The following is a 26,922-nucleotide window of genomic DNA, read 5'->3' on the forward strand; positions in this document are numbered from 1 at the left end:
GGTGAGTGGAGAGGCATTGCTAAGCACTAGTTTTACCTTTGTAAAGGTAGAGAACACTAGGGATACAAACACCTACATTACATACAAGTACAGTGCCTTGCGAATGTATTCGGCCCCCTTGAACTTTGCGACCTTTTGCCATATTTCAGGCTTCAAACATAAAGATATAAAACTGTATTTTTTTGTGAAGAATCAACAACAAGTGGGACACAATCATGAAGTGGAACGACATTTATTGGATATTTCAAACTTTTTTAACAAACAAAAACTGAAAAATTGGGCGTGCAAAATTATTCAGCCCCTTTACTTTCAGTGCAGCAAACTCTCTCCAGAAGTTCAGTGAGGATCTCTGAATGATCCAATGTTGACCTAAATGAATAATGATGATAAATACAATCCACCTGTGTGTAATCAAGTCTCCGTATAAATGCACCTGCACTGTGAAAGTCTCAGAGGTCCGTTAAAAGCGCAGAGAGCATCATGAAGAACAAGGAACACACCAGGCAGGTCCGAGATACTGTTGTGAAGAAGTTTAAAGCCGGATTTGGATACAAAAAGATTTGCCAAGCTTTAAACATCCCAAGGAGCACTGTGCAAGCGATAATATTGAAATGGAAGGAGTATCAGACCACTGCAAATCTACCAAGACCTGGCCGTCCCTCTAAACTTTCAGCTCATACAAGGAGAAGACTGATCAGAGATGCAGCCAAGAGGCCCATGATCACTCTGGATGAACTGCAGAGATCTACAGCTGAGGTGGGAGACTCTGTCCATAGGACAACAATCAGTCGTATATTGCACAAATCTGGCCTTTATGGAAGAGTGGCAAGAAGAAAGCCATTTCATAAAGATATCTATAAAAAGTGTCATTTAAAGTTTGCCACAAGCCACCTGGGAGACACACCAAACATGTGGAAGAAGGTGCTCTGGTCAGATGAAACCAAAATTGAACTTTTTGGCAACAATGCAAAACATTATGTTTGGCGTAAAGGCAACACAGCTCATCACCCTGAACACACAATCCCCACTGTCAAACATGGTGGTGGCAGCATCATGGTTTGGGCCTGCTTTTCTTCAGCAGGGACAGGGAAGATGGTTCAAATTGATGGGAAGATGGATGGAGCCAAATACAGGACCATTCTGGAAGAAAACCTGATGGAGTCTGCAAAAGACCTGAGACTGGGACGGAGATTTGTCTTCCAACAAGACAATGATCCAAAACATAAAGCAAAATCTACAATGGAATGGTTCAAAAATAAACATATCCAGGTGTTAGAATGGCCAAGTCAAAGTCCAGACCTGAATCCAATCGAGAATCTGTGGAAAGAACTGAAAACTGCTGTTCACAAATGCTCTCCATCCCAACCTCACTGAGCTCGAGCTGTTTTGCAAGGAGGAATGGGAAAAAAATTCAGTCTCTCGATGTGCAAAACTGATAGAGACATACCCCAAGCGACTTACAGCTGTAATCGCAGCAAAAGGTGGCGCTACAAAGTATTAACTTAAGGGGGCTGAATAATTTTGCACGCCCAATTTTTCAGTTTTTAATTTGTTAAAAAAGTTTGAAATATGCCCAACCGCAGCCCATTGACAGTACAGTACCTCACCAATGAATACCAACACAGTTGACTGCTACATGATTTACCCATAGTTTACCCACATGATGTACACTTGGTGGATAGGCATAGTGTGATTACAGTCGCGATGCTAGTTAGTTATGATAATAACAGCCCTGGAGATGGTGATTCCGCTATCTCACTCCTGGGGATGTTTCTGACAATCACAGTGTTGCAAGGATTTAATGTGCTGTTGATGTTTATGTTGTTGTGTTATGTTGAGTAATGATGTTCTCCCTCTGCCTGTGTGTGTGTGTGTGTGTGTGTGTGTGTGTGTGTGTGTGTGTGTGTGTGTGTGTGTGTGTGTGTGTGTGTGTGTGTGTGTGTATGTGTGTGTGTGTGTGTGTGTGTGTGTGTGTGTGTGTGTGTGTGTGTGTGTGTGTGTGTGTGTGTGTATGTGTATGTGTATGTGTATGTGTGTGTGTGTGTGTGTGTGTGTGTGTGTGTGTGTGTGTGTGTGTGTGTGTGTGTGTGTGTGTGTGTGTGTGTGTGTGTGTGTGTGTGTGTGTGTGTGTGTGTGTGTGTGTGTGTGTGTGTGTTGTAGGAGTGCAGGTATAGGTTGGCCAGTCCTGAGGAGCTTTCCTTAGCAACCCTAAACTCTCCCAGCTACTTGTCTGACTCACTACAGGGCTGTATTGCACTTGCCTACACACAGGTGAGTCAAACCACAGACACACATACAGACCTCGCACACACACACACTCAAACGAACAAACAAATACACACACACACACACACGAGTCTGTCCCAACACACAGCCCTGTGTAACAGAGGTGGTTCAGTAAACCATGTTTGCATGTTGACAAACCTTGCCTGAAGCCTGACAACTGGTGTCAGGCCCCTGAGCAAATGCCTAGGTCTAAGAGGCTAAACTAGGTAGATACAGACATACAATCTTATTGACATGGTCACAGATTACACAGTCAACTTATCCAACCACAAAAAACACAATCAATCGGACTGATGAACTGATGAAACACTCTATTGATAATCTATAGAAGGCTTTAGCTGTTGCTGCTCAGTGTATATGGGGACAGGGGAGAGTCTAATGATTTCCTCTGAGGAATGGGTACAACACAAGGCTTCATTTCCATGGCGCCTGAGACAGACCTGGGTATGAAACATCTCAGGGTCCATTCTATCCGGAATCCTTGGGACGTCCCTAACCCCTATTGAAGTTGACTTTTTAAATAGTAAAGGTAGGCTAAAAGTGATTCACCTTTAGGTAAGGGTTGTTGTTATGGTTAAGTTAAGGGTATGGGTTAAGGTTAGGGTTTAGAGTATGGACGTCCGAAGGATCCCAGATCACCACCACCGCTGCTGGGCTTGGCTGATCAAACATAGTTTCTCGGTCTCAGATACACACGCAGACACACACACCTAGATGAACTCAAGGTCCTCTCAGAGTTCATCAATAGGAGGCAGTCCAGTGGGGAAGGTTTGTCAAAACTTCTTCCCAAATGGCACCCTATCTCCTACATAGTGCACTACTACAGGGAATAGGGTGCCATTTGGGACACAGACTAGTCAGGGTTCTGTGTGATAGATGCATTAACATACTACAAAGAAAATCCTTACAGATAAAAAGAAAATGGCACTGAGAGGAGAAATGTAATGGAAGATGACTACTGTTCCAGGAAATGAGTCCAAACAATGGCTTTGCTCTTTCATTTACACATCAAACAATTGGAATTGTGTGAACGGCAACAGCAAATGGTATAGATTGCATTTGGAACAGAGAACAGGGTTGTAAGGGGGCCTGGATAGTGAACACTATGACAAAACACATCAGAGAGCCAGCGCTCATTCCTACTGGACTCTTACCAGGGTCAGTGTTGATAAAAGGGTTTGAAACCGAGTGGAACAAGGGAGCTATATCTGAACTTTTCCAATAACAACACAGATTTCCAAATGTTTTGTTACAGTGTGCCCTACTGAACATGACCCAGGGAGGGGGTCATTCCCCTGCATTTCATTATAGCAGCCAGTCATAAGGCTCTGATGGCAGGATTACACGCAGTCAGAGACAGATGGGAGAGAAGGGAAGGAGATCACTGGTTCAGTCTGTACTGCCAGAAGAGGGAAGAGAGGAAAGAGAGGGAGAGAGGGAGAGAGAAAAATAGGTATTAAAGTATGTAGGTCAGTCATCTCAGGGTCTCTCTCTCCCTCTCCCCTATTCTTCTCCCTCTATCACTGTCATTATCTATCTCTCTCTTTCTCTCTCTCCTTCCTCCCCTCCTTTGACAGATTTACTGTTTCTCTTTCAGGAAAGGAAGAGAAAAAGTTAAGACTTCTTAGAACACCCCCTCTACTTCTCTCTCACACACACACAACACACACACACACACACACACACACACACACACACACACACACACACACACACACACACACACACACACACACAGACAGACAGACAGACAGACAGACAGACAGACAGACAGACAGACAGACAGACAGACAGACAGACAGACAGACAGACAGACAGACAGACAGACAGACAGACAGACAGACAGACAGACAGACAGACAGACAGACAGACAGACAGACAGACACCACACAGTGAGAGACACACACACACAAACCCTACCTACACCTCGATAAGGCATAAACAACAGGAGCACCATGCTCTCAGCTTTTATTAAAACTCTTACAGATTTAAAGTTGGCTTCTGTGTAGAAAAACTAAACAAGCACAATAGAGGAGTGAAGAGGGGGGGCGTAGAAAGAGAGCTGTGTGTGTGTCTTTCCTGAGGGGTTCTACCAGATACAGAGAACATCTGGTAGTGATCCATGTCAAGCAGTCAGGGAGACCTGTCAGCCAGGGTAGAGCTCTGCTGGAGGGCTGGAGGCTTGGAGACCTGTCATCCAGGGTAGAGCTCTGCTGGAGGCCTGGAGGGCTGGAGGCCTGGAGACCTGTCAGCCAGGGTAGAGCTCTGCTGGAGGCCTGGAGACCTGTCAGCCAAGGTAGAGCTCTGCTGGAGGCCTGGAGGGCTGGAGGCTTAGAGACCTGTCAGCCAGGGTAGAGCTCTGCTGGAGGCCTGGAGGGCTGGAGGCCTGGAGACCTGTCAGCCAGGATAGAGCTCTGCTGGAGGGCTGGAGACCTGTCAGCCAAGGTAGAGCTCTGCTGGAGGGCTGGAGGCCTGGAGACCTGTCAGCCAGGGTAGAGCTCTGCTGGAGGCCTGGAGACCTGTCAGCCAGGGTATAGCTCTGCTGGAGGCCTGGAGACCTGTCAGCCAGGGTAGAGCTCTGCTGGAGGCCTGGAGACCTGTCAGCCAGGGTAGAGCTCTGCTGGAGGCCTGGAGACCTGTCAGCCAAGGTAGAGCTCTGCTGGAGGCCTGGAGGGCTGGAGGCTTAGAGACCTGTCAGCCAGGGTAGAGCTCTGCTGGAGGCCTGGAGGGCTGGAGGCCTGGAGACCTGTCAGCCAGGATAGAGCTCTGCTGGAGGGCTGGAGACCTGTCAGCCAAGGTAGAGCTCTGCTGGAGGGCTGGAGGCCTGGAGACCTGTCAGCCAGGGTAGAGCTCTGCTGGAGGCCTGGAGACCTGTCAGCCAGGGTAGAGCTCTGCTGGAGGCCTGGAGACCTGTCAGCCAGGGTAGAGCTCTGCTGGAGGCCTGGAGACCTGTCAGCCAGGGTAGAGCTCTGCTGGAGGCCTGGAGACCTGTCATACCGTTTCTGTACCATACCGGGGTATACTCTGTTATTATACAGCACACAAACCTATTTTAGGCAACAGGGATCTTGATCCAGGAGGGAACTGAATGTCTCTGCTGTACCCAAGAAAACTGATCTTGACATCTAGACACCTAGCTAGCACGCTAGCAAACCAAATGCGTAGCTGGAGCCCTGAGCTGGATAACATTTATTTGACACATCTTAAATGTCTTATAGTTCTACTTAGATGATAGTTATAAGCAGTGGCGTAGCACGCCCCCTACACCACATACAGAGAAGTATACACATCAACACAACCACACACACACTGTGTGCTCTGCAGCTTTAGTAAAAGGACACATTTGCAGAAGTTGATGGGAAATAAAAGCCCATATACACTACATGACCAAATGTATGTGGACACCTGCTCGTCGAACATCTCATTCCAAAATTATGGGCATTAATATGGAGTTGGTCTCCCCCTTGCTGCTATAACAGCCTCTACTCTTCTGGGAAGGCGTTCAACTAGATGTCGGAACATTGCTGCGGGGATTTGCTTCCATTCAGCCACAAGAGCATTAGTGAGGTCGGGCACTGATGTTGAGGGTTTAGGCCTGTCTCGTAGTCAGCGTTTCAATTTATCCCAAAGGTGTTCAATGGGGTTGAGGTCAGGGCTCTGTGCAGTCAAGTTCTTCCACAACAACCCCGACAAACCATATCTGTAAGGACATCATTTTGCACGTCAGTTAAGAACAAATTCTTATTTTCAATGACGGCCTAGGAACAGTGGGTTAACTGCCTTGTTCAGGGGCAGAACGACAGATTTTTACCTTGTCAGCTCGGGGATTCAATCTTGCAACCTTTCGGTTACTAGTCCAACGCTCTAACCCCTAGGTTACCTGCCGGCATTGTCATACTGAAACAGGAAAGGGCCGTTCTCAAATTGTTGCCACAAAGTTGGAAGCACAGAATCGTCTAGAATGTCATTGTTGGCTGTAGCATTAAGATTTCCCTTCACTGGAACTAATGGGCCTAGCCCGAACCATGAAAAACATCCCCCGACCATTATTCACCCTCCACCAAACTTTCCAGTTGGCAGTATGATTTGGGGCAGGAAGCATTCTCCTGGTAAGAGCTATAAGAGGATGGGCTCATTGTAATGGCTGGGATGGAATAAATGGAACGCCAGCCATTACAATGAGCCCATCCTACTATAGCTCCTCCCACCAAACTTCTCAGCCTCCTCTGGTGTGTATGCTTGGCCAGGCGTAAATAGGTTGACATCCACTATTCTAAAATTATGTACATGCCGATCGGAAGACTGTAGCCAATGAACATGACACTGAACAAGAACAAGATATTGTATGTTCAGACAAGCATACAACTGTATGTTACTGCTGACACAAGCATTTAGCTAATCATGTAAATGTAATTAACTAGAGAGTCAGGCACCACAAAATAATATTTATAGAGCTGTTATCTTCCGAATAAACTCTTAAAGACCTAGTAATATTTGACATCAATAGCAGTCAATATTAATCCTCATCTTAATTCAGTCTCACCTGAAAGTTGTAAATTCTTGGTGTCTGCACAAACCCTGGCTAACAATTTGAATCAGCAATACAAAATTGGGTTTAATTATTTATTTACTAAATACCTAACTAATCACACAGAATTACACATACACATAATTAAATCATAACTTGATTACTTATTACGTCATAAAGGAAAACATCCCTAGTGGACAGAACAGATATGACAGCTTGTTACACAAAAGAAAAGGGCTGGGTTTGAGTGAAAGAGCAGGAAGACTGAGGAACAAAGGGAGAAGCTGTGCTATCGTAAATACAGTATCTTATGCATTCTAAATTACCGCCCATTTGGAAAAGGAAAATACAATAAATATTTACTCTGAGCAGGTAGGTTGGTGGTAGATGGAAGGCCGTGTTGCCAAACCGAGTCCTTTGAAGAATGTCTCTGGTTGTCAATTGGATACGTTGTAGTAACATCGTTGGGTGATAGACGGGCTACTCGGTCTGTTCCTTCCTAACCCTTGTTGCGTCTGCTGTTGCTAACTCAACAGCTAGGAGGTATCCCTTCTGTAGTGAATAAGAGTTCAAAGTTCATACCATTCGCAACCAAAGCTCACGCTGATGTTGGCTTCGTTCTGTAGTTATTATCTGAACCATTCTGACATAGGACCGTCGTCCTACATCCTCGGAACAGAAGGTTATATGGTTGTCAAGGGCTTATATAGGAAGGGAGAGGAGGGCGTGTTTGAAAAGTTTTATAGCCCATGTCCCTTCACAGGGGCGGGCCACTGATTGAGAAGAGCCCTGTCTTACATTTTAGAAGCTAAAATCACATTTCATCCCATCACGAATAATTTCATATTCAAACATTTAAATTGAACAACAATTCCATGTGAATCTGATAACTCTGATGTGTAGACTTTCCACTGTAGAGTTTATGTCATCTTATCGTTGATGAGAATGTCTCAGATAACAACCGAACTGACATCATATTCATTAAGTACCACCCCATATGTTCAATTGTTCGGATTACCAGAATATAGTTAATTTCCCCCCACCTTCTGATGTTCCCAGAATCTCTATGTTAACCAAGGTTTTTGCAAATGTAACATCAGTAGGGTAGAGAGTAGAGCTCAACCGATTATGATTTTTTTTCAATGCCGATATCGAGACCATAAAAGCCGATACCGATTAAATCGGACGATTTTTTTGTTATTTATTTGTAATAAGACAATTTCAACAATACTGAATGAACACTTATTTTAACTTAATATAATACATCAATAAAATCAATTTAGCCTCAAGTAAATAATGAAACATATTCAATTTGGTTTAAATAATGCAAAAACAAAGTGTTGGAGAAGAAAGTAAAAGTGCAATATGTTCCATGTAAAATATGTGCCATGTAAGAAAGCTAACGTTTCAGTTCCTTGCTCAGAACATGAGAACATATGTAAGCTGGTGGTTCCTTTTAACATGAGTCTTCAATATTCCCAGGTAAGAAGTTTTAGGTTGTAGTTATTATAGGAATTATAGGACTATTTCCCTCTATACCATTTGTATTTCATTAACCTTTGACTATTGGATGTTCTTATAGGCACTTTAGTATTGCCAGTGTAACAGTATAGCTTCCGTCCCTCTCCTCGCTCCTCCCTGGGCTCGAACCAGCAACAAAACAACAATTAGCGCGCGCTAACTAGCTAGCCATTTCACTTCAGTTACACGAGCCTCATCTCGGGAGTTGATAGGCTTGAAGTCATAAACAGCGCAATGCTTGACGCACAGCGAAGAGCTGCTGGCAAAACGCACAAAAGTGTTGTTTGAATGAATGTTTACGTGCCTGCTCTGCCTACCACCGCTCAGTCAGATACTTGTATGCTTGTATGCTCAGTCATATTATATGCAACGCAGGACACTCTAGATAATATCTAGTAATATCATCAACCATGTGTAGTTAACTAGTGATTATGATTGATTGTTTTTTATAAGATAAGTTTAATGCTAGCTAGCAACTTACCTTGGCTTACTGCATTCACGTCTCCTTGTGGAGTGCAACGAGAGAGAGAGGCAGGTCGTTATTGCGTTGGACTAGTTAACTGTAAGGTTGCAAGATTGGATCCCCCGAGCTGACAAGGTGAAAATCTGTCGTTCTGCCCCTGAACAAGGCAGTTAACCCACTGTTCCTAGGCCGTCTTTGAAAATAAGAATGTGTTCTTAACTGACTTGCCTAGTTAATTAAATAAAGATTAAATAAAGGTGTCAAAAAATTATTATGATGATTTTTTTAAGTCGGCAAATCGGCGCCCAAAAATACAGATTTCCGATTGTTATGAAAACTTGAAATCGGCCCTAATTAATCGGGCATTCCGATTAATCGGTCGACCTCTAGTGGAGAGAGGAAAAAGGGGGGAAGAGGCATTTATGACTGTCATAAACCTACCCCTCAGGTCAACGTCATGACACCACACTCCGTTACTTGTCCAATATTTCAATGTTTTGTACCGGGTCGCTTTTTTTGAGCTGGTCTGTAGCCCTCTCTACCTCCCCCTTTCCCCTTCTTTCTTTCTCTTCCTCACTTCTTTTTCATGGTGACTTCACCACATCCAACACCAGAGTTCCTAAACTTTGTCCTGGCTTATAAAAAGAACCAACTCGTTTGGGAAACCCTGCCTTACACCATTATTAGTGACAGTGAGATCCCCTTCATTCTGGTCCATAGTGTCTGGCTGCTCCCCCTCCCTCCCTGGTCACCTTGGCGACCTGCATCATTATCCTCCCATTCTCTCTCTCACTTTGCCCCTCCTTCTCTCTTTACCTCACCCTGCCTCCCTCTTCCTTATTTGATCTATCTAACACATTGCCTCCATCTTTCTCTCTCTCTCTATCCCTCCACTTTACCCTTCTCTCTCTCTCTATCTTCAGATTGTCAACGGACCACAAATTATATCATAACCCTATTCCCTGTCCCGTCTGTTTGACCAGGATACTCAGTCCACCAATGTCTATCCAGATGACAACGTCTCAGTATTGATGGACAACACCCCCAGCCAATCATCAGCGGCTGACAGTGAGGAGGAGAGGAGGAGTGCCTTAGAGAAGAGCATGTAAGTGACTCAAATGTAATTACACAACACTGCCCTTACTACCCCTTACTCTAAAACTGACCAAAGTTTGATGTACAACACAGCATTTCCATGAGCATCATGTATGGCTGCAAACAATTATCTTAAAGGGGCAATCTGCAGTTGAAACAATTACAAATGGGTTCACCCCACCACTGTTTTGGTGAAGGATTGTCCATTTGGAAGACCCATTTGCGACCAAGCTTTAAATTCCTGACTGATGTCTTGAGATGTTGCTTCAATATATCCACATTATTTTCCTTCCTCATGACGTCATCTATTTTGTGAAGTGCACCAGTCCCTCCTGCATTAAAGCACCCCCACAACATGATGCTGCCACCCCTGTGCTTCATGGTTGGGATGGTGTTCTTCGGCTTGCAAGCCTCCCCCTTTTTCATCCAAACATAACGATGGTCATTATGGCCAAACAGATCTATTTTTGTTTCATCAGACCAGAGGACATTTCTCTAGAAAGTACAATCTTTGTCCCCATGTGCAGTTGCCAACCGTAGTCTGGCTTTTTTTATGGCGGTTTTGGAGCAGTGGCTTCTATCTTGCTGAGCAGCCTTTCAGGTTATGTTGATATAGGACTTGTTTTACTGTGGATATAGATACTTTGTCCTTGTTTCCTCCAGCATCTTCACAAGGTCCTTCGCTGTTGTTCTGGGATTGATTTGCACTTTTCGCACCAAAGTACGTTCATCTCTAGGAGACAGAACGCGTCTCCTTCCTGAGCGGTATGACGGCTGTGTGGTCCCATGGTGTTTATACTTGCATACTATTGTTTGTACAGATGAACGCGGTACCTTCAGGCTTTTGGAAATTGCTCCTAAGGATGAACCAGACTTGTGGAGGTCTACAATATTTTTTCTGAGATCTTGGCTGATTTCTTTTGATTTTCCCATGATGCCAAGCAAAGAGGCATTGAGTTTGAAGGTAGGCCTTGAAATACATCCACAGGTACACCTCCAATTGACTCTAATGATGTCAATTAGCCTATCAGAAGCTTCTAAAGCCATAACATCATTTTCTGCAATTTTCCAAGCTGTTTAAAGGCACAGTCAACTTAGTGTATGTAAACTTCTGACCCACTGGATTGGTGGTACGGTGAATTATATGTCAAATAATCTGTCTGTAAACAATTGTTGGAAACATTTCTTGTGTCATGCACAAAGTAGATGTCCTAACAGACTTGTCAAAACTATAGTTTGTTAACAAAAATTTGTGGAGTGGTTGAAAAATGAGTTTTAATGACTCCAACATAAGTGTATGTAAACTTCTGACTTCAACTGTACAAACGTCGAAAAATGTATGTAACAACTGCAGATTGCCCTTTTAAACAGACAGCACAGTTTGGAAAGACTTTTCATTGATGGGGAACCAACACTTAGTATCGTCTCTCTGTCCAGGTACGTACTGAAGGAACTCCTAGAGACAGAGAAAGTGTATGTGGAAGACCTGGGGTGCATAGTAGAGGTGAGAATACAGTATTAGAACAATTTCCAGGGACAGTGATATCAACAGCGGCAGCAGAAACCCCCGTTTGACTGCTGGAGTTTGGAATCTGACAACTTTTGTATCAACCAAGGCAGAAGAAAAACCGGCACCCATTTATTCAATGATTTGGCCTGGAAATCATTGTCAACGCAACATCTTCAGTTTCTTTCAACACAGCTTTGTCTGGCTCCAAAAACAGACATTTATTTTATTGGGTTTGATTTTATTAATATATATATTAGTATCGTGTTACAAAACTATTAATCTGACAGAGTTTGATATATTCTAGGTGAAGAAATTGAAGACTTCAGACAGTTATTTTTGGCCCAGTGATGTTATGGCAACATAATACCGACCTGCCTATGTTTGGAAAGCTTTTCCAAGTCAGAAATAGTTGTTTTCCAGGTCATTTGTTATGTACATTATATGTGGCGGAACTACATAGACTTTAGCTCAACAGGTTAACACAGTCTTGTTGTGTGCAGGAGACCTGGGCTTGAATCGCAGTCAGTAAGTACAGGATATGAGATATGAGGTTGTGTGTGTGTTTCCTGTACAGGGCTACATGGTCACTATGACTAGTAAAGGTATACCAGCCGACATGAAGGGAAAAGACAAGATCGTGTTCGGAAACATTCATCAAATTTTCGACTGGCATAAAGAGTGAGTATCGGAGATACTATACAGTGTGTGTGTGTGTGTGTGTGTGGTGTTTGTAACCTGTCTCTCTCTCTCTAGCTACTTCATGGGCGAGCTGGAGAAATGTATAGCAGAACCAGAGAGACTGGCCCAACTTTTCATAAAGCATGTGAGTCTACACACACGGACACACACAGACACACACACACACAGACACACATGGACACACACACAAGCACATGGACACACACAGATACAGGTGTGTCCTGTGTCCATTTGGGGTCTGTTGAGGTATAACGCTGTAAGGAAACACATGAAAAGCTCCTGTTTATCCACCAACACATCTCTGTATTTCAGCTGCTAGCATTCGCCCCCTCACTCGCACTCGCACCCTCACACACACACAAACACACACACACACGTTTCCCCCTCCACTTCCTTGTTGTTCATACCAAGGATTTCAGACCTGCCTGTGTTTTCCTAGCCACAGACAGGCTGGCTAGCATCTTGACCAGCCCAGACAGAACCGGTCAGTCAGGAAGCATGTGGAGAAAAACAGCTGCAGTTTGAAGAAGCAAACAGAAAAAAGCCACATGAATAAGAATCCGTAATAATAAACACTTGACTAGACTCTTTGATATGGTGGCTATTTTCCTCCAGCCCTAAAGATGACTATATCTGTACTGTATCTGGTCGATAAACTGCTGATCAACAGAGATTCTTTTACTGAGCGGTCCCAAATATACTGATCAAAAATATAAACGCAACAGATAAAGTATAGGTCCCACGTTTCATGAGCTGAAATTTAAGATCCCAGTAATGTTCCATTCACACACAAAAAACGTATTTCTCTGAAGTCTTGTGTACAAATTTGTTTTCATCCCTGTTAAGTGAGCATTTCTCCTTTGCCAAGATAATCCATCCACCTGACAGGTGTGGCATATCAAGAAGCTGATTAAACGGCACTATCATTACACATGTGCACCTTGTGCTGGGGACAATAAAAGGTCACTCTAAAATGTGCAGTTTTGTCTCACAACTCAATGCCAGAGACGTCTCAAGTTTGTGCAATTGGTATGCTGACTGGAATGTCCACCAGAGCTGTTGCCAGAGAATTGAATGTTAATTTATCTACCATAAACCACCTCCAACGTCGTTTTAGAGAATTTTGCAGTACGACGCGTATGGGTTGTGTGGGCGAGCGGTTGCTGATGTCAATGTTGTGAATCGAGTGTCCCATGGTGGCAGTGGAGTTATGGTATGAGCAGAGCAGGCATAAGCTATGGACAACAAACACAATTGCATTTGAACTGTTGGCGATTCGAATGCACAGAGATGCCGTGAGGAGATCCTGAGGCTCATTGTCAGGCCATTCATCCGCTGCCATCACCTCATGTTTCAGCATGATCATGCACAGCCCCATTTAGCAAGGATCTGTATACAATTGCTGGAAGCTGAAAATGTCCCAGTTCTTTCATGACCTGCATACTCACCAGACATTTCACCCATTGAGCATGTTTGGGATGATCTGAATCAAAGTGTACCGTAGCCGCCAATATCCAGCAACTTTGCAAAGCCATTTGAAGAGGAGTGGGACAAAATTCCACAGGCCACAATCAACAGCCTGATCAACTCTATGTGAAGGAGATGTGTCGCGCTGCATGAGGCAAATGGTGACACTGACTGTCACACCAGACACTGACTGTCACACCAGACACCGACTGTCACACCAGACACCGACTGTCACACCAGACACTGACTGTCACACCAGACACTGACTGTCACACCAGACACTGACTGTCACACCAGACACTGACTGTCACACCAGACACTGACTGTCACACCAGACACTGACTGTCACACCAGACACTGACTGTCACACCAGACACTGACTGTCACACCAGACACCGACTGGTTTTCTGATCCACGCCCTTTTTTTAATGTATCTGGGACTACAGTAACAGATGCATATCTGTATTCCCAGTCATGTGAAATCCATAGATTAGGGCCTAATTAATTAATTTCAATTGACTGATTTGTCTGTATAAACTGTAACTCAGTAAAATGATTGCATTCATAATTTTGTTCAGTATACCAACAAGATCGTAAATACACATCTTGAAGCAACCACATACAGTGGGGAGAACAAGTATTTGATACACTGCCGATTTTGCAGGTTTTCCTACTTACAAAGCATGTAGAGGTCTGTAATTTTTATCATAGGTACACTTCAACTCTGAGAGACGGAATCTAAAACAAAAATCCAGAAAATCACATTGCATGATTTTTAAGTAATTGTTACAACTCACAACAACACATTGACTGCAGTGTTTCATCCTCACCGCCTCCTAGCCCCCTGGCCCATAGACATCCTGTAATTCCCCTACCTGCCTGGTCTCCAGGATGCAGAGATAACGAGCTTCAGAATAATTGCTAGGTCGAAGGTAGAGTTAGGTTGCTCTGCTGTCAAAGGCTCTGGTTACGTGGAGGATAGCAGGACAGCATTGTGGGTACATTATACATATCTTCATTCACAGGTAACTCCAGTACTGCTTACACACACACACACACACACACACACACACACACACACACACACACACACACACACACTCCCAGGTTTACCACAGCTGCTCTTCTTTCATCTGACAATTAGTCACACTGGAGGTAGAGAGGTAGAGAGAGAAGAGAGAGAAGGGAGAGAGAGTATGTGAGAGAAATGTTGGAAGAGAGAAAGAGTTTCGCTTAAAGACAAATAATTGTTTCTTCGTTCTGTTCCTTCCTTTTAATGGGTAATGCCTAGAGAAAGACATCATCACACATTGATCTTTGAAGATTCCAGATACATTTTTGCCAGTCAAACAGACATATTAAATTGTGCTAAAAGAGAGAGATACGTTTTGTCTAATAAGGTCGATTCCTGAAGTTTTGTTACCTTCCATTTTGTAACCTCCTCATTTTAACCTCCTCATTTTAACCTCCTCATTTTACAAACCCTTGGTTTTGTAACCTCCTCATTTTACAAACCCTTGGTTTTGTGACCTCCTCGTTTTACAAACCCTTGGTTTTGTAACCTCCTCATTTTACAAACCCTTGGTTTTGTAACCTCCTCATTTTACAAACCCTTGGTTTTGTAACCTCCTCATTTTACAAACCCTTGGTTTTGTAACCTCCTCATTTTACAAACCCTTGGTTTTGTAACCTCCTCATTTTACAAACCCTTGTTTTTGTAACCTCCTCATTTTACAAACCCTTGGTTTTGTAACCTCCTCATTTTGCAAACCCTTGGTTTTGTAACCTCCTCATTTTACAAACCCTTGGTTTTGTAACCTCCTCATTTTACACACCCTTGGTTTTGTAACCTCCTCATTTTACAAACCCTTGGTTTTGTAACCTCCTCGTTTTACAAACCCTTGGTTTTGTAACCTCCTCATTTTACAAACCCTTGGTTTTGTAACCTCCTCATTTTACAAACCCTTGGTTTTGTAACCTCCTCGTTTTACAAACCCTTGGTTTTGTAACCTCCTCATTTTACAAACCCTTGGTTTTGTAACCTCCTCATTTTACAAACTCTTGGTTTTGTAACCTCCTCATTTTACAAACCCTTGGTTTTGTACACTCCTCATTTTACAAACCCTTGGTTTTGTAACCTCCTCATTTTACAAACCCTTGGTTTTGTAACCTCCTCATTTTACAAACCCTTGGTTTTGTAACCTCCTCGTGGGATGAATCCTTAAGCTTTTACAGCAGTGTTTTCCACTGCTTTGTGGGCTTATTTAGAATCTAAAGCTATTGTTAACTGCGTTGTATATTGAAGCAATAAGGCCAGAGGGGGTGTGCTATATGGCCAATATACCACGGCTAAGGGCTGTTCTTAGGCACGACACAACGCAGCCATTAGTCACAAACTCCGGAGGAGCCTTATTGCTATTATAAACTGGTTACCAACATATTTAGAGCACTAAAAATACATGCTTTGTCATACCCGTGATATACCATGGCTTTCAGCCATTCAGAAATCAGGGCTTGAACCAATCACAGGTTTGCAACACAATAAACTTCTGTTTTGATAATATTTTGAATCTAGATCAATATGTTCAAAGCAGTTATAGATAGTGCTGTGTGCTGTACTGTTTATTTTCTGATATGTTAAATTGCTATATGTTTGACTGTCTGCGCATATGTTTGTATTACAGGAGAGGCGTCTCCACATGTACGTGGTTTATTGTCAGAATAAACCCAAGTCGGAACACATTGTCTCTGAGTACATCGAGACCTACTTCCAGGTTAGTATCTCTTAGCAGACATACAGCTAAGTCCACTATACATCATTGTTATCTTACTGAAGCTCTCGTTCCAAAAATACAATTCAGTTTTATTAGACTCCTTTTGCTGGAATGTTATTTCCTTTTGTGGTAATGGCAGCTTTGGTTTTAGTCACGTAGTATGTCACGTGGGAATAATGCTATGCTTTGTAGATGTGGTCATGTGAAGGTAAGAACATGTCATATTGATGGGTGGTTGTGGTCACGTGGGAATAATGCTATGCTTTGTAGATGTGGTCATGTGAAGGTAATAACATGTCATATTGATGGGTGGTTGTGGTCACGTGGGAATAATGCTATGCTTTGTAGATGTGGTCATGTGAAGGTAATAACATGTCATATTGATGGGTGGTTGTGGTCACGTGGGAATAATGCTATGCTTTGTAGATGTGGTCATGTGAAGGTAATAACATGGCATATTGATGGGTGGTTGTGGTCACGTGGGAATAATGCTATGCTTTGTAGATGTGGTCATGTGAAGGTAATAACATGTCATATTGATGGGTGGTTGTGGTCACGTGGGAATAATGCTATGCTTTGTAGATGTGGTCATGTGAAGGTAATAACATGGCATATTGATGGGTGGTTGTGGTCACGTGGGAATAATGCTATGCTTTGTAGATGTGGTCATGTGAAGGTAATAACATGTCATATTGATGGGTGGTTGTGGTCACGTGGGAATAATGCTATGCTTTGTAGATGTGGTCATGTGAAGGTAATAACATGTCATATTGATGGGTGGTTGTGGTCACGTGGGAATAATGCTATGCTTTGTAGATGTGGTCATGTGAAGGTAATAACATGTCATATTGATGGGTGGTTGTGGTCACGTGGGAATAATGCTATGCTTTGTAGATGTGGTCATGTGAAGGTAATAACATGTCATATTGATGGGTGGTTGTGGTCACGTGGGAATAATGCTATGCTTTGTAGATGTGGTCATGTGAAGGTAATAACATGTCATATTGATGGGTGGTTGTGGTCACGTGGGAATAATGCTATGCTTTGTAGATGTGGTCATGTGAAGGTAATAACATGTCATATTGATGGGTGGTTGTGGTCACGTGGGAATAATGCTATGCTTTGTAGATGTGGTCATGTGAAGGTAATAACATGTCATATTGATGGGTGGTTGTGGTCATGTGAAGGTAATAACATGTCATATTGATGGGTGGTTGTGGTAGTGAAGGTAATAACATGTCATATTGATGGGTGGTTGTGGTCATGTGAAGGTAATAACATGTCATATTGATGGGTGGTTGTGGTCATGTGAAGGTAATAACATGTCATATTGATGGGTGGTTGTGGTAGTGAAGGTAATAACATGTCATATTGATGGGTGGTTGTGGTCATGTGAAGGTAATAACATGTCATATTGATGGGTGGTTGTGGTCATGTGAAGGTAATAACATGTCATATTGATGGGTGGTTGTGGTCATGTGAAGGTAATAACATGTCATATTGATGGGTGGTTGTGGTCATGTGAAGGTAATAACATGTCATATTGATGGGTGGTTGTGGTCATGTGAAGGTAATAACATGTCATATTGATGGGTGGTTGTGGTCATGTGAAGGTAATAACATGTCATATTGATGGATGGTTGTGGTCATGTGAAGGTAATAACATGTCATATTGATGGGTGGTTGTGGTCATGTGAAGGTAATAACATGTCATATTGATGGGTGGTTGTGGTAGTGAAGGCAGGTCAAATTAATAATACATGCTTGAGGTCATGTCTGTGTGTGTGTCCCGATGCCATATCATACACTATGTAATTATGCCATATTGGATCTTGTCGGAATGCGATGTTGAGGTTGGTCGTATTAATGACATTTTGAGGTGTATCATATTGATAAACACTGAATTAACAAAACATTAAGAACAGCGTCCTAATATTGAGTTGCACCATCCCCCCAACACCCCCATCAACCCTTTTGTGTGTTGGACCTATCAGGAGCTGAGACAACATCTGGGTCACAGACTACAACTCAACGACCTGCTGATCAAACCAGTCCAGAGGATCATGAAGTACCAGCTGCTGCTCAAGGTGACACACATGTACAGTATACGCACACACGCAGGCATGCGCACGCACGCATGTAGACACACACACACGGACAGATATACAGTACATGCACGCACAGACACACAGACACAGACACACACACAATGACGCACACACAATGACACACACGCACAGACACACAGACACAGACACACAGACAAAGACACACAAAGACACAGACACACAGACACACAGACACAGACACACAGACAAAGACACACAAACACACAGACACACAGACACAGACACACAGACAAAGACACACAAACACACAGACACACACACACAGACACACAGACACACAGACACAGACACACAGACACAGACACACAAACACACAATTACAGCGAGTCATTTTTGCTTGTACATTTTTATTTTGACCTCTTCTGTAAGTAAATACTGGCCCGTAACAGGAGTATATGTTGTTCAACGAAACCCCATATTTGGTGCGTAACAAAAGTATATTGACATTATAACACTTGCAGAGCTGTGTAATGGGAGTTTGAATTGTAACTTCCTGGGCGTTAGAGAGGAGACACGTCATACTCATCGTCCACATCTCTAAAGCACGGATACTGGGGCAATGAACGTTGTCATACAACTAGCACCTAGTGCCAAGCTTGTACTCTCTCTGGTATTCAAATGAATCTGAGAAACTGAGAAAGCATCTTCCAGATGTCCTCACCTTACATTACATTGACTGGAACTCTCCTGACTCCATGCTGCGTTTATGTGAACAGGACTTCCTCAAGTATTACACCAAAGCTGGGATGGACACAGAAGAGCTGGAGGTAGGTGTTCTAATGCAGATCATGCTGTTATTACACAGTTTCTACCATGCATCTACATCTACTAGTTCTCTAGGAACAGGTAACTACTAGAGCATGTGAGGATCTGTGTTATTTTGTTCTCTCTAGTCAAGCAACCTGTATTCAAGATTTGCTAGTTTTAAGGATCTCTCTCTCTCTCTCTCTCTCTCTCTCTCTCTCTCTCTCTCTCTCTCTCTCTCTCTCTCTCTCTCTCTCACACACACACACACACAACCACACACATACACACAACCACACACATACACATACACAGAAAGCGGTAGAGGTGATGTGCTTTGTGCCCAAACGCTGCAATGACATGATGAACGTGGGACGCCTGCAGGGCTTTGAGGTAAGGCATTGGAATATAGGGCTCAGTTTAATCTGTATCATGGAACTTCAGCGCCATTGAAATGTAAGGGCAATGTTCCCGCGTTAGCCAAGACTGCCGACACGTTAAACGTTGCGTATGTTCAGCTCAATTGGAAATGATCTTCACATTTCTATAGCGATGAACTTCCGCGGCACAAATTGAAACAAGCCCTAGGTCTCTCTTTAAAATAGTTCTCACAATTGATGTACTGCACTGTAAGCCAGTGTTTCCCAAACCTCTTCTGAAGTAACTCCAGGCCCAGCCAGTCAATTTATTTGATGTATTCCAGAACTAGAACTGTTGATTCAACTAATGAGGGGTTAGGTGATTAGGTGATCATCAGGTCTGCTAGTTCTGGAAAACATCAAGTCACTGGCCAGGGGCTCAAGCAGAGGTCCGCTGCAAGCCGTATAGTAAACCTCTATCCTCTATTAATCCTGTGTCTCTTCTCTCCATCTCTCCCTCCATCCTTCCTTTTGTCCCCAGGGTAAGATCACGGCGCAGGGGAAGCTGCTCCAGCAGGACACCTTCACAGTGATGGAACAGGACAGCAGCTTTCTGTCCCGAGCCAAGGAGAGGCGGGTCTTCCTGTTTGAACAGCTGGTCATCTTCAGTGAGCCAATCGACAGGAAGAAAGGGTTCTCACTTCCTGGTTACACCTTCAAGAGCAGCATCAAGGTGGGTCTCTTCTCTTCTTCTAATTCTTCTTCTATTCTCTTATTTCATTTCAGATTAGTTTGAATGCAGAAACTTCAATTAAAGTTAGAAACAAAACAATAAAATGTGACTGTAATTAGCTACACTGGCATAACCAGTCAGTGTAAAAAATCAAAATGTTTGTCCAAATCTAACGTTGTGTACCAATTACATAACCACCAGCAGTCCGAGACACATGGACAGGGTTGTGAATGTTCTTGGAAGTCTCTGAAGCATCTGTGTCTGGTCTTTGTTCAGTGTTGGTGAGGTATTTAATGACTTGCTCTCCTCCACCAGATGGAGGACAGATGTGGTCTTTTCCAGGTGGATGGAACATTACAGGAATGTTCAGATAGATATGCATCACGTAGAACAAATATGATTGGAAAATGTAATCGTGTCAACTCTATTAATCCCATCAGTAACGTTCCCAGGTTTTCCAGAAATTCTGGTTTGAGGATTCACGGATTCCTTCCTTATTCCAGAAAATCTTCCATCCAGGATTTCTGGAAAACCTGGGAATTGTGGTTAAGTAACCAGAATTGTGCCACTCTACTGCATACACCTGCGGTGTGTTCCAGGTGAGCTGTCTGGGTGTGGAGGTTCCAGTGGAGGGGGAGGTGGACCGCCTGGTGTTGACATCACGGGGAACTGATGGGAGCGTGGTACGCTATGTGCTGCAGGCCGCCTCCCCAGAGGTCTGCTGTGCCTGGGTCCATGATGTGGGACAGATCCTGGAGACCCAGAGGAACTTCCTCAATGGTGGGATGGAAAAACACAACAGCTTTACTTTCAGGATTCATATCTAGACTGCCAACATGCTCCAATGGTAGGGATGCAGACCCAGATAGACAAAACCAAATGGTAAACAACCACGTACAAGTTACTCATGTCTGGCCCTTCGGCTTAAGCTCAACTTCCTCAAATGGTCCGATTGGAGACAAACTGATGGCAAAACAAACCTTTACCAGTCACACGTCTGATGTTTAGACTTTTCAGCTTTCTTGCCACTTATGCAATGTGAGCACTCAGCAGTGGGACCAAGTCGTTGTTTTACAAGTCACAAGTCTCAAGTCTCAGCCCTCAAGTCCCAAGTCAAGACCGACAAGTCTCAAGTCAAGTTTCAAGTCCTAAACTTTGAGTTTTGAGTCCTAAACAAGTCATAATGTGCTCTTCACCAAATGTAATACTATTTCATATTTTTAACAAGAGTAAAAGTTAGGACATTACATTTACGCAAGTCATGAATGCTTTTACAAATATATATGTTTATTACTTTCCAAATAAACGTTATATTTCCATGGAAATACATGGGTAGCCATGAGAAAGACCCGCCCCTCCCATTGCGATCGAGGATTGTGGTGCAATCGGGTGATGTTGGCTTGTACAGAATCGCCCAACCTTACACGCACACACACCCTCTCTGTGTGTGGTTACAATAGGCTAATGTATGTCAATGGTTTTAGGAACAGCAGTAACATCAGGCAGGATTTAGGTTACCAACTGCCTAGCCAGTTCTAGCTCAATCTTGGGTGCAATGATCACGTTCCCGCACTGACTGACTTGATTTAACGTTACGTTAGCCGACATGCTACACTAGCAAAGTTATATATAGCTGTCGGATATATTAGCCACAATGTACCATCCTTTGTGCAGCTTCAAATGTCAAACAAAGTTGGAAATTGTTGCGCCTCCGTCTGTAAATTTCTCCCTGCATGTTTTGCAAGTTGCAATCCGTTTTTTGTTGATACAGCATCATCTTTATATCTGAAATGTAGAATTTAGGGTATCATCTTTCCAAGGGCTCCATCTGAATTCACCTGCTGACATTCCTCTGCACTGCCACGCAGAACTTTTCCTCAGCTGGCACAATTTGATTGGCTGCTGTCCAATTCCAACTGTAATCCGTTAAATGAAGAGTTGCTGCTCTGCACACTTTATTTAATAGCACATTATGTTTGGGCTTGGGGAGGGTATCAAGTCAGTTCGAGTCAAAAGGCTCAAGTCCAAGTTAAGTCACGAGTCATTGGTATTAAAGTCAAAGTCGAGTTGCAAGTCACCATATTTGTGACTCGAGTCTGACTCGAGTCCAAGTCATGTGACTTGAGTCCACACCTCTGTTGAGCAGTAATGTTAGCCAAAAGCAGTTCAGTATCAAGTCGACTTACACAAACCATAAAACTACAAATACTAATAATTTGACGATAGAAAAAAACACTTTAAAAATAAAAAAGGTGCCTAGTCTAAGTCCTCTCTCTGCGTCTTCAACCATTCATTCGTCCAGCCCTCCAGTCTCCCATTGAGTACCAGCGGAGGGAGAGTAACAGCAAGTCCAACAGCCTGGGCCGGAGCATGAGAGCCCCCCTGTCTGCGGCCAGCGGCCCCCTGCGCCCCCACTCTTCAGCCTCCATCGACCGCCGGTGCCTGCCCTGCCTCCTGTCGTACAACACCTCCCTCCCCACCCTCTACCTGCCCAGCCAGGGGGGAACCTGCCCCCAGGGACCTGGCGAAACAAACACACCCCAGGAGGTAAGGTCACACATTCAAACTGTACACACAGACACACACCCCGGGAGGTAAGGTCACACATTCAAACTGTACACACAGACACACACCCCGGGAGGTAAGGTCACACATTCAAACTGTACACACAGACACACACCCCGGGAGGTAAGGTCACACACATTGCCAGCGGTAAAGGGGTCCAGTCACAAACACGCACACAAACACACACACACACACACACAGTCAGTGACCTACAGCTGTCAGACACATTGCTTCTGTTTGACCAAAAACAAAGAGACGCTGCTGTCCCTGTTTAGCTCGCTGGACTGGAATGGGCTCTGGCCACATCCACACTTCAGACTACATTACATAGACCACAACATCGACACTACAGACTACATTATATAGACCACAACATCCACGCTCCAGACTACATTACATAGACCACAACATCCACGCTCCAGACTACATTACATAGACCACAACATCCACACTACAGACTACATTATATAGATCACAACATCCACACTACAGACTATATTACATAGACCACAACATCCACACTACAGACTACATTACATAGACCACAACATCCACACTACAGACTACATGACATAGACCACAACATCCACACTACAGACTACATTACATAGACCACAACATCCACACTACAGACTACATTATATAGACCACAACATCCACACTACAGACTACATTACACTACAGACTACACAACATCCACACTACATGTCTAGATCGGGAATCCTTTAATTAATATCCTCATCTGAAAATCTGAAATAATCTGAGATCTCATGACAAACTTTTTTCATGTAACAATAAAGATGAACAATAATTTGTTTGCTCTCTGATGTTTAGTTGTGTTGTGTGTGGTCTTGTGTGTGTGTTTGCAGTCTCCTCTGGTCAGTAGGAACTCCCAGACAACAGTCTCTCAGTCTCACATCCAGCTAGCCTTAACCGACCAGTCTGGCCTGTCTCACTACTCCAGGACCCAAACCCCCCTGCAGTGCCAAGCTGTGTCCAACGGGCTGTATAGCACACAGGTCTACGCACGTACACACACACAAACACATGCAAGCACACAGATGCATGCGCACACACACATATGTGCACATGCACAGACTAGGGTTTGTATAACCCGGTTACCGGGATTTACTGGACAAAATCACTCCCTTTTCTCATGATAAATAACAGCGGGAAACCAGTAAGTTATAAAACAATATTTGTATGACCAGCATGGCGTGAAACGGAACTAGCAAATTACAGTGGCTTGCGAATAAAAATTGCAATTAAAATATATTTTCTTGGGGGGGGGGGGGGGTTATCACTAGATTTACACGACATGCCTAGCACTTTGAAGATGCAAAATATTTTTCTTTGTAAAACAAACAAGAAATAAGACAAAAAAACAGAAATCATAACTATTCATCCCCCCCAAAAGCGAGTCAATACTTTGAAGAGCCACCTTTTGCAGCAGTTACAGCTGCAAGTCTCTTGGGGTATGTCTCTATAAGCTTGGCACATCTAGCCACTGGGATCTTGCCCATTCTTCAAGGTAAAACTGCTCCAGCTCCTTCAAGTTGGATGGGTTCCACAATATTTAAGTCATACCACAGCTTCTCAATTGGATTGATGTCTGGGCTTTGACCAGGCCATTCCAAGACATTTAAATGTTTCCCCTTAAACCACTCGAGCGTTGCTTTAGCAGTATGCTTAGGGTCATTGTCCTGCTGGAAGGTGAACCTCCGTCCCAATCTCAAATCTCTGGAAGACTGAAACAGGTTTCCCTCAAGAATTTCCCTGTATTTAGAGCCATCCATCATTCCTTCAATTCTGACCAGTTTCCCAGTCCCCACTGCATGATGATGCCACCACCATGCTTCACTGTAGGGAGGGTGTTCTCGGGGTGATGAGAGGTGTTGGGTTTATGCCAGACATAGCGTTTTCATTGATGGCCAAAAAGCTACATTTTAGTCTCATCTGACCAGACTACCTTCTTCCATATGTTTGGGGAGTCTCCCACAAGCCTTTTTTGGCGAACCAAACTTATTTGCTTATTTTTTTCTTTAAGCAATAGCTTTTTTCTGGCCACTCTTCCGTAAAGCCCAGCTTTGTGGAGTGTACGGCTTAAAGTGGTCCTATGGACAAATACTCCAATCTCCACTGTGGAGATTTGCAGCTCATTCAGGGTTATCTTTGGTTTCTTTGTTGCCTCTCTGATTAATGCCCTCCTTGCCTAGTCTGTGAGTTTTGGTGGGCGGCCCTCTCTTGGCAGGTTTGTTGTGGTGCCATAATCTTTAAATTTTTTAATAATGGATTTAATAGTGCTCTGTGGGATGCTCAAAGTTTCAGATATTTTTTTATAACCCAACCCTAATCTGACTTCTCCACAAATTTGTCCCTGACTTGTTTGGAGAGCTCCTTGGTCTTCATGGTGTCGCTTGCTTTGTGGTGCCCCTTGTTTAGTGGTGTTGCAGGCTCTGAGGCCTATCAGAACAGGTGTGTATATATACTGAGATCAGGTGACAGATCATGCGACACTTAAATGATGTCCACCTGTGTGAAATCTAACTAATTATGTGACTTCTGAAGGTAATTGGTTACACTAGATCTTATTTAGGGCTTCATAACAAAGGGGGTGAATACATACAGTGGGGCAAAAAAGTTGTGCAAGTTCTCCCACTTAAAAAGATGAGGGAGGCCTGTAATTTTCATCATAGGTACACTTCAACTATGACAGACAAAATGATTTTAAAAAATCCAGAAAATCACATTGTAGGATTTTTTATGAATTTATTTGCAAATTATGGTGGAAAATAAGTATTTGGTCACCTACAAACAAGCAAGATTTCTGGCTCTCACAGACCTGTAACTTCTTCTTTAAGAGGCTCCTCTGTCCTCCACTCGTTACCTGTATTAATGGCACCTGTTTGAACTTGTTAACAGTATAAAAGACACCAGTCTACAACCTCAAACATTCACACTGCAAACTCCACTATGGCCAAGACCAAAGAGCTGTCAAAGGACACCAGAAACAAAATTGTAGACCTGCACCAGGCTGGGAAGACTGAATCTGCAATAGGTAAGCAGCTTGGTTTGAAGAAATCAACTGTGGGAGCAATTATTAGGAAATGGAAGACATACAAGACCACTGATAATCTCCCTCGATCTGGGGCTCCACGCAAGATCTCACCCAGTGGGGTCAAAATGATCGCAAGAACGGTGAGCAAAAATCCCAGAACCACACAGGGGGACCTAGTCAATGACCTGCAGAGAGCTGGGACCAAAGTAACAAAGCCTACCATCAGTAACACACTACACCGCCAGGGACTCAAATCCTGCAGTGCCAGACGTGTCCCCCTGCTTAAGCCAGTACATGTCCAGGCACGTCTGAAGTTTGCTAGAGAGCATTTGGATGACCCAGAAGAAGATTGGGAGAATGTCATATGGTCAGATCAAACCAAAATATAACGTTTTGGTAAAAACTCAACTCGTCGTGTTTGGAGGACAAAGAATGCTGAGTTGCATCCAAAGAACAGCATACCTACTGTGAAGCATATGGGTGGAAACATCATGCTTTGGTGCTGTTTTTCTGCAAAGGGACCAGGACGACTGATCCGTGTAAAGGAAATAATGAATGGGGCGATGTATCGTGAGATTTTGAGTGAAAACCTCCTTCCATCAGCAAGGGCATTGAATATGAAATGTGGCTGGGTCTTTCAGCATGACAATGATCCCAAACACACCGCCCGGGCAACAAAGGAGTGGCTTCGTAAGAAGCATTTCAAGGTCCTGGAGTGGCCTAGCCAGTCTCCAGATCTCAACCCCATAGAAAATCTTTGGAGGGAGTTGAAAGTCTGTGTTGCCCAGCAACAGCCCCAAAACATCACTGCTCTAGAGGAGATCTGCATGGAGGAATGGTCCAAAATACCAGCAACAGTGTGTGAAAACCTTGTGAAGACGTTTGACCACTATCATTGCTAACAAAGGGTATATAACAAAGTATTATGATAAACTTTTGTTATTGACCAAATACTTATTTTCCACCATAATTTGCAAATACATTCATTAAA

General features: G+C 43.5%; 1 protein-coding gene across 1 annotated transcript in view; it reads left to right on the top strand.

The window, feature by feature from the left end:
• Positions 1 to 2,165: 2,165 nt before the first annotated feature.
• The window catches only part of LOC109907069 (rho guanine nucleotide exchange factor 25-like), a 28,486-nt gene continuing 3,729 nt past the window's right edge, over positions 2,166 to 26,922 (top strand). Inside the window, exons 1-13 of the mRNA XM_031794617.1 lie at positions 2,166 to 2,271; positions 9,782 to 9,903; positions 11,331 to 11,397; positions 11,978 to 12,081; positions 12,157 to 12,226; positions 16,254 to 16,343; positions 18,338 to 18,430; positions 19,189 to 19,239; positions 19,532 to 19,609; positions 20,117 to 20,308; positions 20,908 to 21,088; positions 22,611 to 22,855; positions 23,743 to 23,892. Coding sequence (XP_031650477.1) covers positions 9,830 to 9,903; positions 11,331 to 11,397; positions 11,978 to 12,081; positions 12,157 to 12,226; positions 16,254 to 16,343; positions 18,338 to 18,430; positions 19,189 to 19,239; positions 19,532 to 19,609; positions 20,117 to 20,308; positions 20,908 to 21,088; positions 22,611 to 22,855; positions 23,743 to 23,892 — 1,395 coding nt within the window. The 5' untranslated portion in view covers positions 2,166 to 2,271; positions 9,782 to 9,829. The remainder of the gene's footprint in view (positions 2,272 to 9,781; positions 9,904 to 11,330; positions 11,398 to 11,977; positions 12,082 to 12,156; positions 12,227 to 16,253; positions 16,344 to 18,337; positions 18,431 to 19,188; positions 19,240 to 19,531; positions 19,610 to 20,116; positions 20,309 to 20,907; positions 21,089 to 22,610; positions 22,856 to 23,742; positions 23,893 to 26,922) is intronic.

The sequence above is a fragment of the Oncorhynchus kisutch genome, linkage group LG17 (assembly GCF_002021735.2).
Source record: "Oncorhynchus kisutch isolate 150728-3 linkage group LG17, Okis_V2, whole genome shotgun sequence".
Lineage (NCBI taxonomy): Eukaryota > Metazoa > Chordata > Actinopteri > Salmoniformes > Salmonidae > Oncorhynchus > Oncorhynchus kisutch.